The 15,378-nt window shown below is 34.8% G+C and overlaps 1 protein-coding gene across 7 annotated transcripts in view; it reads left to right on the top strand.

The window, feature by feature from the left end:
• Nucleotides 1-15,378, top strand: part of TTLL7 (tubulin tyrosine ligase like 7) — a 70,858-nt gene that overhangs the window by 52,916 nt on the left and 2,564 nt on the right. For 3 of the 7 annotated variants that reach the window (XM_057408326.1, XM_057408323.1, XM_057408324.1), the window contains exons 17-20: nt 972-1,106; nt 2,923-3,003; nt 8,406-8,566; nt 12,680-12,853. In XM_057408326.1, coding sequence (XP_057264309.1) covers nt 972-1,106; nt 2,923-3,003; nt 8,406-8,566; nt 12,680-12,853 — 551 coding nt within the window. Of the gene's footprint in view, nt 1-971; nt 1,107-2,922; nt 3,004-7,361; nt 8,107-8,405; nt 8,567-12,679; nt 12,854-13,174; nt 13,296-15,378 lie in introns of those variants that run through there. The other 4 variants (XR_008972055.1, XM_057408328.1, XM_057408329.1 and 1 more) reach the window with 4 other exon arrangements.

Here is a 15,378-nt window from a genome sequence, read left to right as displayed (position 1 = left end):
TGGAGGCTGCTTAGATCCAAATGTTCTAAAAGTATGGAAACCATAGAATAAGCCATTTACCATTAGGAATTACAGCCACGTTATTATAAGAGTTATAGACAAAGGTGGACTTGGAAATAACTGCTATGTTATTATTTCAACCATGTTATTTTGCATCATATAGTAAAATATTTTGTTATGCTTGAAAATATTTATCACCTACTTAAGCAAAAATATCCCACAGTAAGTATTGTAGGTTCTTACAAAATACAAAGATTTAGAAATGCCTAAAAATTTCATGCTTAAAAAAATGTAAAATTAAGCCCACTTTTTCTTGCAAATGCAAAAGTAAAGAAAGAGGATCAGAACTACAGCCTAAGATTTAAAGAAAACCCTCAAACCCTCCAGAGATGGTCTTACTCAGACACCGTAGGGGTTCAAGCTGGTGTTGCTATCAAAAGCACTGCTATTTTAAACAGAATCATGGACAATCAAAGACACTGTCAGAACCCCCACTGACCACAGTAGGAGCAAAGCGTCCTTACTTTTTAATGCTTCCTGAAATCTTGGCACAGTGACACATAATTGGCAGTTTTTGTTAAATTGTTGCAATGCAGAACTGAAAGGAAGCTTTTTATGTCTAATAATTTTTTTATTATGCTGAATATAAATTCCAAGTCTGCTATCTACATTTCAAATTCATATTTTAAAAGGTGGGCATCATAAATATTGAATCTGTATTTCTTTATTCTGTTTCCAACAAATATTTGAACAGTTTTTCTTTAATTTCTTGACAACTATAAGTAACGGTGATGCATTAATGTACGTGAGGCATATGTGTGTATATTAGTTATGTATTAAATAATGTCTATACAGTTTACTAATATATTTTATGTCACCCTATTTAGAATTTATTTTTGTTGAGGAAACACTTTTGTAATGTGATCTAATGACATGCCTGATTCTTTCCTCTGCTTCATACTGGTTTTTAGAGTGAGTCTTTGCTGCAACAGAAAACGAAAGAGCAAGAAGTTGCTTTAACAAAAGAAACTCTTCTAATTATCAATGACATGAGAATGAAGTTCCCAGGCAAAACAGATGAAGAATCAGAATTCATTATAGAAGATGTAAGTATCTATAAATAAGAAAAGAATAACAGGCTGGACACTTATTGTTTAGGCCACTAAAAGAAGGAAAATAGAAAGCTTAATTTATGATTCATGAGCTTCTGTGGCCTTGAAACTTCCAAAACTCGGAACAGAACAGTTCAAAAGATTTTAAAATCTTGGGGCTTTGTATGCTTTCTGACCTTAAAAGTGCAGCACTGAAAACATTCCTATGTCTTTATAAAATATATGAGAAACCATCAGGAAGGTTAGGAAAATTCAAGTTTTCATTGTGGAAAAAGTTCAAACTTTTAAGTAAGATAAGAAGAATGTTACAATTCATATTTCATTTGATATTGTTAGTACAGATCTTGACATGTTTAACTTCTCTTGCATAGGCATACTAGAGAACTTGGAATGGCATGCTGCAAGACATACTGAAAGTTTGGTAGTCATATTTTGGTAGTCACCAGTCACATTCATTTTGGCTCATCTAGTCTGCCATGTTACCCTTTCTTACATCCAGCATTGTCCTGAACCTCATAATTTGATACCAAAGCCACATGAAATGATGCCCAATCCAAAGGGCAATTAAAAAGTAGTATCTAATATGAAGACATATAAGCAGAAAATACATGTTACCTAAATTTTTTTTTTAATATTTAGTGCAAAGAAACTAACATCAGCTGGAAAAAGAAATAAATGAAGATAGAAGTTCTTTTCACAGAATCACAGAATTGTTAGGGTTGGCAGGAACCTCTAGAGATCATCTAGTCCAACCCCCCTGCCAAGGCAGGTTCGCTTAGAGCAGTCTAGTAGAAATATGGAGGTATCTAGTAACTTACATTAACACTTGTATTCTGCTGTAGTGAGCACAGTGTGTTAAAACTAATCTAATACATTGTTCATCCAGGGCTGTCCTTTGCTCTGCATGCTCTCAAAATGTTGATTATGCCTCCAGTAATCTGTGCAGCTACACCAGAGTGGAAAGGAATTCTCCTGTAGCAATAGTTGATTTGGGTGATTCTGGAAGATAGTATTCATAACTAGGATATTGAGTTTCTCATCCTAGAAACAGAAATAAAATGCTTCATTACATTTTCACCTTCAGACAAGTGTGTTGGTATCTGTACGTATGGGAGTGTGTGTGTACGCACTCCATCTAGTGGTGCTTTCTTATGCAATGTTAGCATGGTTATAAATACACTATATTATTGCAGAATTGTTTTATAAATTCTTCTGGTCTCAACCAGTTTCTGATGGGAAATAATATTTCATAATGGAAGGAAAAAGGTAACAGCATAATAGTTGTCAAAACTTGTCATAGTCTGGAATAGAATAGAAAGATAAAATTAAAATAAAAATGTATATTCACAGTTTAAGCTATTTTGGTATCACTTAGACATCATAAAAGCAGCATATTGCAGTTAATGTATGATCATTTATAGAAAGGATGTTTTCAAAGGAAGTCTAATGTCCTTTATGCAGCAAACCCCCTGACTATTAACTAGATTAACAGTTATTGAACTTATTGCTGTGGTCAAGGAATCTAAGTTGAGTCACTCAAGAAAAGATTTTACCTGCTTTATAGCGTATGAATGTCAGAATCAGGTGGAAAAGAGGGTAGGATTAAACTGAAAGATTGCACACATCTGTGCAAATGTTCGCCCATATAAATTGGCAAATATTTTTCCGTTTCTTTTAGGGAAAAATTATTTTCACAGAGGTCTTTTAGATACTCACACTTTTTAGCATTAGCAGAGCTTGTGAATGAAATGCCAGATTTCAGTTGGTTTTATGTGTTTTTCTTTTATCTTGTATTTTGCAATGACTACAGATCATGGATAACTGGAAGTATCACAAAACAAAAGTGGCATCCTATTGGTTGATAAAACTGGATTCTGTAAAACAACGAAAAGTAAGTGAGCTATATTTAATTTTCTGAAGATCATCTGAAGCAGACACATACCAGTATTTCTGCTGGTGTTTACCAGTAGCTGGGTGTGACTTGAGATACTAAAATACTGGCTATTAATACTAACGTATATATGAATTAATTCCATTGCAGGAAATTATGTTGCTCCATATTTAGATAAGCATAATTATCCTGGAATATAATTTCAAAACCAATTCCTTAGAAGATTATTCTCTTGAAAGAAAAGCAAACAAATAAATGATTAGTGCTTAAATACCTGATTTTGCAAACACTCTTAGAAATGTATAGATTCAGAAGATTTGATTGTTAAGGGATGAAACATTCAGCAGTTTCAGACCAGGCATATCAAAACTTCATTAGACTTAGTGATACCATACTTGGTTATTTAAATCTCTGACCCACAGTATTATGAAGATCATGTTAAGAAAAAAATAGACCTACCAAGCAAAGATTATTGACATTGTTATAATGTTCAACTGGTTTAGTCTTGCAAAGGACTAATTACATTTGTTTATCATTCTGCCTTCACTCATCTGCTATTTGGAGCTACTGTTGTGCGTAGCATCTAAGGAGTTTTTAATCTGTTTAAAAGCTGACTTACGCTGGTATGTCAGTCATATCTGTATGTCATCTGTCAGTCAAAATAATCTTCCCAGTGTAGTATCTGTTTTCCTTCATATAGCAGAAATTACATCTATTAGTAATACTTTGGTGCTCCTAAAGCAGTATTTTGGGTCTTTCTCTGCCTCAGTCACTGACACATTATGTGGATTAGCATATCAGGCCCAGGCATATAATCTTAGTTTCACAATCTATTTTTATAGACCATAAAAGAAAGAGACAATCAAAATGCTGTATACATGATATTAAAAATGGAAAAGGTTGGTAGATGATTGTTATAGAAGAACAGAAGAACTATTTCAGGTCCTCATCTCAAATTACTTTTTATAAAATCAGCAGTATGATCCTCAGTCTTTGAAACTGTATTTTATTGAATATTTCATTAAATGCTTGTATTTTCCTACTGGACAGAGAAAACGTTCATTCAGTGTGATGTCATCAGATAGAATTATATTTGACTATTCAATTTAAGTTCAGATATTAAATGGAGTATGTGTCCACACAGCTTTATAAAACTAAATTACACATGACAAACTGAAGAACTTGGAGGAGGATATAGTTTGATCAAAATTCTTCTCAAACCATGTCAAATGGCAGCACAGCTCTATTATTTAGCAGAATTATTTCTTCTGCCATTGACAGGAGTCAGTATAGCAGCCATCTCCATTGGCTGAAATTGTGTCATTTCTTGTTTGATGTCTACAGTTATTCTACTGAACAGTCCTTTGCTTAAAGTGATCTCATTTCTTTTTAATTACAGGAAAGAGTGCTGTAACCCCAATATACATGTGCATAGGTCTTTTCTATTGTGTGTGTTTGGCAGTTCTAGCCTTTAGCCCCAAACCAGAGACTCTTGGTGGGGTTTACAGAAAACGGTGATATCAAGAGCGAGCTGCTAGGAGGGAGGAACAGAGAAGTACATACATACATACATAATAGGGCCCAAAATTCACACCGCTGTTACACTGGAGATGTCATTTTCTCAGCAGGAATCTTTGGGACAGTTGGAACTGGTGGGTGACAGGGACATGTTGCTGGAATTGCTCACTGTAATCTAGGACGTCACAAGCGTGGAAAGAAGTCATCAGATTGGGCCCACCATTGCAACTGAGATAATGGGGCTTTCACACAAGACTGGTTAAGGTGTCTTTTTCAACCCTTCCTCATAAATCATAACTTTGGGAAGGTGTTGCCACAGGGAGAGTGATAAATTTGCTCTTTGAGGGACTGAGACTTTTTACTATACATTCTTCAACTGCTTTTCCTAAGCTCCTTTTGGGCGTCTGCCTTAATTTACCTGTGTCTGTCTGATTTTGGTTTTGTTTGCTTACTTTGTTTTGGTGTTTTGGTTTTGTTTTCTTGTTTTTTTTTTTTTTTTTGTCCTTTTTTGTTTCAGTCTATTCAGAATTTTCTCATTTAAGCATTATTTCAGAAAGCCAACAATAAAGGTTAGTTCTGTCCTCTATATGACTGACAATCCAAGGGCACATGTACAAAGTCAGGATGATACAAGTTGATATGCTAGATTGTTATTAGCAAAAACTGCACAATCAGAAATGTGGATTTCTTTGCTCTTCCTGTAAGGACATCTTTTACAATTTAGGAGACTTATAATTCCTGAAAGCATTAGTGGGCCCTTCATCTTTGCTTGCACTGGAAGTGATTTGCCTTTACTTTTTTAAACTGCTTTTAACCTCAATCCCTTCAAGCAATCAGATAGTTATTCTTAGAAAGGTAGTTTATAAAAATGGATTAACTTTGACAATGACATTGCAGCTGAGGACTGCCAAATGTGTAAGCTTTTGTTGATTTGAAAGAAGTATGTTTTATATTCCAATGAGGTGGATAAAGGAGAAGTGAGCTCAAGGTGGAGAATATTTATGCAAGTAAGGAATCTGTCTCAAAGGTACCTTCTGCAACTTTGTGAAATATAAACCAGAAACTCAGTCCCCTTTATTATACTACGAGGAAATTCTAGCACACATGAAGAAAATTCCTGTGCAATGTACTAGATTTCACAATGTTCATCTCTGACAGCTATATTTGCTTAACAGTTATTCAACACGACGTAGAAAAATTTAACTTCTGCTCGTATTCTTAGTGTGTAATATTCTGTCATTACAGCAGAGCTACAGAAGGCATTTAGAAGCAAGTTGAGAGTAAACTGATGCTAAAGTGAAATTTAGTCTCCCAAGACTTATAGGAAAGAGAGACTTTTATGGGAGGAGCTGAGAATGCTTCGTGTTACATCACTTTACGTAATTTCTTTAAAAGTGTTTTGATGGTTACCAGAGGGTTTTGAATATGCTCTTTCATAACATCTTGTTCTATTACACCTAGATAATTGGTTATGTTAAAGTAAATGATGTAAATTAAACAGAAAGATGAAGGCAAGCTAGGAAAATTAACTTTGAAAAATGAGGATGTAGGTTTTATGAAGTTCCAGCTCAAGATGCCTTGTCTCTTTTCTTAAATGGATGATTGAGGCCATGGTTGCAAATTAAGAACAATTAACTGAGACATGTTTCCCCGTTGGCATATTGGCAATATCAACACAGTAAAAACAACAAGAAAGTTGGTTTGTTTTTTTTTCTTTCCCAGAGTACCTTGCAGCCTTCAGCTTAAGGTTCAGTCCTTAGTTTTCTTCAACTCCAGGTGCTAAAGTAAAAGAAAACAGCTCTACATTGGTATCATAGTCCTTACTTCATGTCTTTTGGACTACTGAGAGAATCTGTGGGGGGTGGAATTGTTCTGTTTTACACACACAGATAAATTACTATCAGTCAGTGTAACATTTCAAAGGAATGTATAGTTGATCCCTTAGGTAATTTAGGAACTAGATTCAAATGGATGTATACAATCACAGCTGGCCTTTTGTGTGGGGAAAGCCTTAATTTAGGCAAGACACAGTGAAAAGACTGCTTGAGAAGTATTAAGATAGTAGACTAATGCTGCTAAGGGAATGTCTGAAAATCTGGGCGCATTCCACTGCTCCATGGAGCAGTCCAAAACCTGGGCTTAGCTCCTGCAGTTACTAAACAAGCTCACCATTCTTAGGTTATAATTTACTACTCTCTTTATCTCGCTCTGGAAGGAAGAGGCCACAGGGGTGGTTTTTAACATGTTGGACACCTGCATTCATAAAGATTCTCAGCAGAGAGAATACAGTGCACTCTACTTGCATTGGGTTATTATGCATATGGAATTAGTGCAAGACCTGTGCATGCAGACTACTCCTACGTCTTCAAAAAGAGGTTAAGTAACATTTAAATGACACATTTCATCAAGGTTGTCATTATCACACATCTATAGATTTTCTGCCCATTAAGCATTACTCTTGACTATGTAGCTTCATTGTGCTATTGCAAGCATTTTGTTTATCTGTGCTTTGTTTCCTTCATCATGTCTAATCAGACTATTTATAAACAACAGTTTGTTTTCCGGGACCAAAAATTGCAGTTCTTTACCATGTTTCCATACTTTACTGTTCTACTAAATTTCATTCACCTTTTGAGTGTCAGATGTTTCACTATGTGAATCAGTTTGTCAGAGAGATCTCAAAGTTTCCTGGGAAAGTATTACACCTTCTAATTTGCAACATCTTATACCAAATAAAGAATACCTCCATCGGTTCCTGCCCACTTGAGTCTGTTTTGTGAAAGAGGCAATAAGAATGTCTCTATAAGAAATCATGTTGATTTAACTGACTTTTTTGTTAGCAGGTTACATGCATCATAAGCTTTTTTTAGGACAGATTTTACACTGTTCAGAGTGCCAGTGTGGAGCCTAAATAATACTTTGGTCACAAAAATGTTCCCAGTCTTATTGATAGTATCTAATTAGACAGAAGCCAAGACACTCTGGAGCTTTTTTCTCTCCAGTGATTATGGAGGGTACCTAGAGGCCTGACTTAAGAGGATGCACAGATGTTTAAAACTAGGCAAGATGAATCCCACCTTCCGTGTCCCAGTTCAATGGGATATGCAAAGGTGTATCCAAGAGGACTACAATGAGTTGGATGTGCAACTACCTTGTAAGCATGTGTGTGCACTGAGTAGTTAAGACTTACCGTGTAGGCTGCTCAGTGCTATACTGAATGCAGCTTAGCATTTTCTTCACCCACATCTTTACATATGTGCATTTAAATGTAGTCTGTATGTAATAAATTTGTTGCGTTTCTATAAAGATAGCTATTTTAAATATCTTGCTGGTTGTTTTCTTATTACTTATTTCATTACATAGTTTCCTGCATGAAAGCTAAACTAGTATGGCTTGATCTAGGGTAACACTGAGCTTAAACAGACATTAAACTAAGAGCAATTTGTAGCTTTTCAGAACATTTTAGTTCTTTATAAAATAGATGGTATTTTAAAAGAAACTGGGGAAAAAGATATAATCTTCAAATAGATAATATTTGGGTTGTTAATTATATTCTAGTCTGTAATTGTGCCATTTTATTTCTTTTAAACTTTTTGTTATTTAAACGAACTAGTGTTGAAGTGACTCAAAAAAATTGAAATGAACTTTACTGTAAGAAAAATAAAATATTTTTACTTGGCTTTGCGAAATGTTGACAGAAAAGCATATCATAAAAGTTTGCTGATGAATGCACAGAAATGAAACAGACATCTGTGGGAATTTATAGCTATGCAGTCATCTGTGCGTGTGTGTTTGTGTGTATGTGTGCAGTGAGTCAGAAACCAGTTTGGTTTAGGTTTTGCAATATGCCTTCGCTTTGATTTGGTTGGAATACTCTTTCCTAGATTTTGGATATAGTCAAGACAAGTGTTCGTGCAGTTCTACAGCATGTCTGGAAGGCTCCAGACATTGAAAATTTACATCTTTACCGTCTCTTTAACCGTGTATTTAATCGCTTACTTTGGAGCCATGGTCAAGGTCTATGGAACTGTTTCTGTAATTCAGGGTAAGCCCATTTTTCTTATCTTAGTCTTCTTCATAACTTCACAATTACCATCAATGCTGCATACTTTTTTGCTCATTTTCATTCAAGAGAATGCAGTAATATACTGAACTCGTTTTAAAACCATCTAGAGATACAGTAGAATTAGAAATCTGTTAATCTAGGCCAGCATTTCAGTAATAGAATCAGACATTTAGTAATGTATTTGCAAATATAATAATCTAAGCAAAAAAAAAAAATCTCATTTTCAAAATGTCTGAGCTTTAGGTCAACTCTTTCATAGGATGGTGCACAATTTTGATGCCAGTCCACTCTAAATGTCAAATGTGGACTTACCATCATCATAAATTACTGTGATATTTATCTGAGCTTTACAAAGGAAGAATTCAGTCACAAGTGAAGCTGACAACTCATGCTAAATGCAGTGTCAGTTCTCTGATTTACCAAGGATGAGTCTGAATTGCCGTGCTTGATTTTACTGTTTTCCAAACTGGTGGGAATTTAAGTATACAGAGAATAGGAAATGTCCACACCGAGGTAAGCAGGAGGTTTTGATTTGGGTAGCAAATACAAGTTTTTTATGGGGAAGAAAAGGTCAGGCCGTATATTGAAAGTTCAGCATTCTACACTTTAAAATGTACATTCCTGAAATGAAAGGCATTCATGTAAGGATAGGTTTGGAGGACCAGATCATAGGTATAAAAGAATCTCCCTGCCCTGATTTATTCATAAAACAAGAATACAAATGTTTAAATATTAAATATATTGAATATAAAAAGACATTTTTATTTAAGCATATTGAATGTATAAAGAATGGGAGGGGGTTTGATTAGCTTGCATAACAAACGAGTATGCTGATGGATATTGTATGTACAAAGGAATCATTCAGTATGTTCTTCACACGTAACCATTTGTCCTATGTACAGAATGTATATAATGCACTTGTTAGTTGTTTCCCGACAAAATGGGTAACAAGAAGAAGAAGGATCTAAGGATATGCAAAAGGTCATGAGGTTTTGGCACTTTCTTTACCATTATCTTCTGCTTGCTGAAGGCTTGCTGTTGTACAAGCCATTAGGAGTCTTTACACTTTTTTTTTTTTCACCAAAATGGGCCATGGGAATATGTAGATAATGTCAGCCTTAAGGTTTTCTACAGGTAGGTACTGGTAGCAATGCAGCACACTCTAAAAGTTAAAGTAGGCTGAGAAAAGGTTTCCGTGTTTCCAAACCAAAACTGTTTTTTGGTATAATCCTCAGTAGCTGCAGGATTCCTTCTTCATGCCAGCAGAGATGTGTGAAGTCTTGGGTCCAAGTTCCATTTTTGTTGCAATAAAATATTATAATTACCTTTCCTTTTAATAATGCAGTTATTATTTTGAATTTTAGTGTGCAAATCTTCTAATATGCATGAAAACTTTTAGATTTTTTTTTTCTTTACAGAAAATGATTTCCCTTTGAACAACTCTGCTGCTCACTTGGCTTGGGAGAAGAGTCTTTGAGCCAGCATAAGAGTTCAATTAAGAGTAGGATATCTCATCTAGCATTATTTCATTCATGCAGAACAAGACAGCTGAGTCCAAAGTGGAGTCAGCTTTGCATTCTTTGCTATGTGAAAGTTTCTAAAAATACTATAAATGTAATATACAAATGTCCAATATGTGTAGAGATCACTCTGCATGTAATACACTTATTACAGAACTGACAGAGGAAAACAGAAAGGCTGTTTGTACTTTCCCAGTATGTAATTTACTCTGCTACAAGCATCCTTCTTCCTGTGTAATCCACAACAAAGAATTTAGGACAGGACCTCTGTAGCAGAAAGGCCAACTTCTCATTACTCTTCCCTAGAGTTCCTTGCACGACTTTAAAGAACAGATTGGAATAAACACAGGACATGTGTAGCATTTGGGAAAACATGTAGGGTAGGGGTATTAATGTGATAATTCAGAAACAACACAAGTATATGAAAATTTATTGATAAGTATAGTACTTTGACTATTCGTAAGATTTATGTTTTGGGAGAAAAGCAGAGCTGATAGCCTTAAGGTTTCCACTTGCTGGTTAGATCTCTTCTAGGCATATGCTATTTTAGAAAGAAGAATGAATAAAGAAACAAAACCTCAGAGAGCTACATCTGATTTAGTGTATGATAAACAAAATTAATAAGTGAAAACTGGTAGAACCAGTTGAGTTCAGATGGCTATAAAAAGAGTAACACATTATTGACAATATTGCACAATCAAGTATAATACTCTTTTATGGATCTGGGAAGGAGTCCATGATTTCTTACTAATGTATAGGAAACTAAACTTAGAGCATAACAAATTAAGTTTCCTTAGGTAATAGTACTCTGATCCCTGTTGACTGCAGTATAATGGAGTATGAGCTGAATCTGTGTAGCACATGGAGGAGACTGCACAGGCACATTTATATGAAAGTTCATTAAATTCACATATATAGTTCTAAATATCCATTTTTGTTGTTAGGCTAACTCTATACCACTATGTTCATAATTGACTATAGTTAGAGCACGCCACATTATTCTTCACTGATAAAATCCCTCCTAGCAGTGGGAAAGTGATCACAGACCTCACAGCCCAGAACCGAAAGAATTTATCAGGAGAGTTTCTTCCTGGGATTTTTGAGATTTATGGATTGAATTAGAATATAATTATGTGTAGCACTATGAATGACTGTAATACTCAGAACTTCATCTTGCTGCTTTCTACAAACCATCACATGATTTTGTAAGGAAAGAATGAAGACAATAGATTAATTTTCATGTAAAAATAGAAGTGGAAAGCTCCCAGACACAGGAAACAATATTGAGAAAAGTCTGTTGAAGAAAATACTAGCTCTTCAACTAGTAGAATTATTCTGCTTTTGATATTGAAACAGTTTTGGTGTCTTATAAACAACATTTCTTAATTCATTAGAATTTCAGCTAGAAAATACCATTTAGACTGAGGAGCCAGGCTGAAAAGTCAGTTAGCTGTACATACAGCTTATCTTTTAGTCACTGATGTTTATAATTCAGTCCTAATACAGCATGATATTAAAAATCTCAGTAGGCAGAAGTAAGCTTGCTGGTTCTTTGATTTTGTTTTAAGGACAAACTTCCTATACCAGGTTTGTGAAATCTACTGCTGATCTCAGTGGACAAGGCTAAATCATCCTGGATGCTATGTTGAAGCCAGATGCAGCAAATCTTCCTCAGTCTGTAAAATGATTCTTTAATAAACAACCCCCCCTCAAGCTTACAAACCATCTGTGCTACTGGATAATGTTCTGACCAAAAAATGCCTTCATAGGGACTGTGCTGCCCCTGAAATGGATGTAATGATCTGTAATCTGGTTGGAATTTGGCACAGCGGGGTGTTGAGGTGTATGCAAAGAGCTATTGTAATCTTCTGTGGTAAAACATACCTGGTTTATGTTGATATGGTCGGGTTTTGGGATTTGGGGGAAAAGATGTGGCTTTTTAAGAAAACAAAAAGGGTGATGGTCTGTATGTCAAAAAGTAATGCTGCTTTAGATACACTCTTCAAGTTCTACTTAATTTTAGAAGAACAACCCCGTATGACCAGATGGAAGAAGTAGTATTTGAATCACTAAACTAAGAAACTCTCCACATATGTTTATTTGATAAGGAAGCAGAGCACATACTAATCACCTGTAAATTACTACGATTATGCTGTATAGATATTTAGAAATAATTTATTACTGTTATAATTCCTTTAATATGACATCACATTTGCATTCAGGTGGTAGCCTGTTAAAAATAGTAAGTGGCTTTTGTTATTTCTGTTGTAAGATACATACATGATTATGTGACAATAAATCGTTATGTGCTAAACCTATGTAATGGCCCTATAAATGCTTTAGGGAACAAACCATGTGAGAAATGGCTGTGAGCATTTCACACAGAAAGATTAACTTCTTAATTTGTGTTTTGGACTCTGCATCTGCCAGCATTTGTGTTGAATAGTATAGACCTTTCCTGTAAACAGACAAGGTCATGCTTTTTCTCTTGTTAAATCTGATACAAAGCAGTAAAGCTCCCAGGCTGCAATTTGTTACAGAAAACATGAACTCTTGTCTTTTTCCTTAACAGGAACTCTTGGGAAACCATATTGAGTAAAAGCACAGAGGTGGTGACTCCTGTGCAACTCCAGTGTTGCCAACGAATAGTACAGCTTTGTAAACACTGCCTGCTGGTGGTTTACAAATATTCATCAGACTCAAGAGGATCTCCAAATGGGAATAGCCTCCACTGGGATGATAGAAGGTATAAATTTTAATATTCTCTTACTAAATTATAAAGGATAATATCAGAACAGGTTTTAGTCTGTGTTGCTACCGCTACTCTTCTCTTTAAGCCTAGTTCACTATATATTAAAAAAAAAGGCAACCTCCCCAATATTTCCCTTGATCCTGAGCATCTATCATTCTAATCTCTCTAGCCCGCTCTTGAAGTGCTACTAGAAGAAGACTTAATATACACTTTTGTATAAAACTACACGTATTAAAGTCTTGCCTACTGCCTACACAGCTGCAGCAAAGGCTTTCCATACAGTGAACTGAAAATTTCCTTTCTTCCCCTTCTCAGATCCCTCAATGTCACTGATTCCAGATTTGCATTTGCATAGAGGTATCCTAACAGGTGTGATACTTCTGACTTCATATTCGCAGTGGGATGCTGTAGGGGTGCAGCTCCAGCCAAGGGTCAGGTAAGTGCCATCTGATTTACTGTATTGCACAGTTTTGCAAAGTTGATTTCCAAAACCTACAGATTGAAAGTTTTATTATTTCATCTTACAGAGCATAAATATATTTTCAAACCTTGCAAAACAGCATCATATAGTAAAAAATTATTTGGCACTTACCTGATTCTCCATTGGATGGTTTAGTTCTCCAACCAGGTACAACAGATAAAACTGAAAATGCTCCAACTGTGGGAGTCAACGGTTTTCAATTTAAGAGTCATAGCTGGAGAATTAAATGTAAGCTTCAAATTACGTAGGTTCCAAATTCTATCCATCAAGGCAATTTGAATTATTATGTATATAAACTTACAAATGCTTTGTTTATATAAAACATCTTACAGACATTATTTCATAGAAAAAGCTTTAGGAGTTTAATAGTACATGAAAAGCAAACCTTTGATATATTATCTGTTAAACTTATTTTGTGATTTAATTGCTTACTTGCTATATCTCAGACTAGTTATTTGATACACTGAACACATTTGTTATTGTCATATGGATCTCAAGGCACTCTTACAAAATTTAAAACCAACCAGAAACTGAATTTGTTTGGTCTCAGCAAAAATAGAAGTATGCTAGCCACAAAACAAATCATATTCCATATTAACATCTACTGAGCTATAGCAAGAGTGTGGTAAAGTAATTTGGATAAGACCAGAAAATCTTCAACGTTGAAGTTTTTATTGCTTTTACTGTTAATACTGCAGAAAATTTTTCATCATGACCAACCACAAACTATTCAAACAGATCGGATTACTCTAATGTACTGCAGCTAACAGGCTTGCATTTGGGAAGTGGTGAATGGGACGGTCCAACAGAACTTTCTCATCTGCAGTTTCTGTGTTTCTTTGGACGCTGATTGGAAGTTTATTCATAGATTTCACAGGCTAGAGGAATCTAAGCCCTCTCCTAGTGTATGTCTTCAGCAACAGAGTATCATGATAATTCTGACTGATTAAAATATCTCCACAAATGTTACATATATAGTCTGGATATAGCAATATACTGGTTAACCATGATATTCTGAATTTGTAAAAAGAGAGACAAATATGGAAATAAATGCTCTTCCTCATTATGCCCCACAACTGTAAGGTAATGAACTATTTTTCTAGAAATGGAAGAGCCACAATACAATTTCACTTCTCATCTAGTTTTCTGTTTTTAAATGATGTAAGAATCTGCACTACTAATAATAGTTTTCTTGACTCTCTGTAAAATTGTATGAAGTGCAAGAAAAGATCTGAATATAATTAATGTACAAGAAGTCTTTTTTCAAGACTTTATAAATCTAATTTGAAGAACTTTATTTTTTTTCTGAGCACAAACAATTTTTTTTTTGTTTCTGTTCATAAAACAAATGTTTGAAACTGAAGCTTTCAATGATAGCTTGTAAGTATCAAGTAGATATATGCAAGTAGATACCTCTTTAGCTGGGAAAATTTATTTGTACAGGGAGAAAGGAAAAGATAAAACCAGCCACACACACAAAAAAATTAAGCAATAATTTATACAATGTGTTGTGTTAATCCATCCTAACATTGACGTATTTCATTACAAAATGGTGATTTAATGTGGATGTTATTTTTGCACACTTACTGTGCTCATTTAATGACTTCTACATTAACTATTACTCCTGTCATTAGGAAATGCTAGATTTAAGAATGAATAATAGGCATAAGTTACTCTTTGTAATTAATAAAAAAAAAATAAGAGAGGTGATGCAGTTGCCTGAATTTAAAAGGTAAGCAGTCACTGATGTGACTTACTACATTGCAGCATCACTGTTCCTTGTGTTAAAGCAGTGATGATAGTGTGTCTACTTTTAGGTAATTAGAGCTGGGAGACAAAGCTGAAAATTTGGTTTTTTCCCTAATCAGCTTTTTTTTTTACAACTGAACTTTTTTATAAGCTGGTTAACATCAACTGCAATTTTTACCCAGTTTAAAGTAAATAAATAGTACTGTAATAACAGACAGCAATTGCTGAAGTATTAATTTTTGGAAGTAGTGTTACACAAAATACCACTGTTTGTTTACCCACTTGCTTT

This window comes from Pezoporus wallicus, unplaced genomic scaffold (assembly GCF_028554395.1).
Source record: "Pezoporus wallicus isolate ANWC-B61680 ecotype Strahan unplaced genomic scaffold, APGP_CSIRO_Pwel_v1 contig_4238, whole genome shotgun sequence".
NCBI lineage: Eukaryota > Metazoa > Chordata > Aves > Psittaciformes > Psittacidae > Pezoporus > Pezoporus wallicus.
The sequence above is the reverse complement of the archived record's forward strand: the minus strand, read 5'-3'. Positions and strand labels throughout refer to the sequence as shown.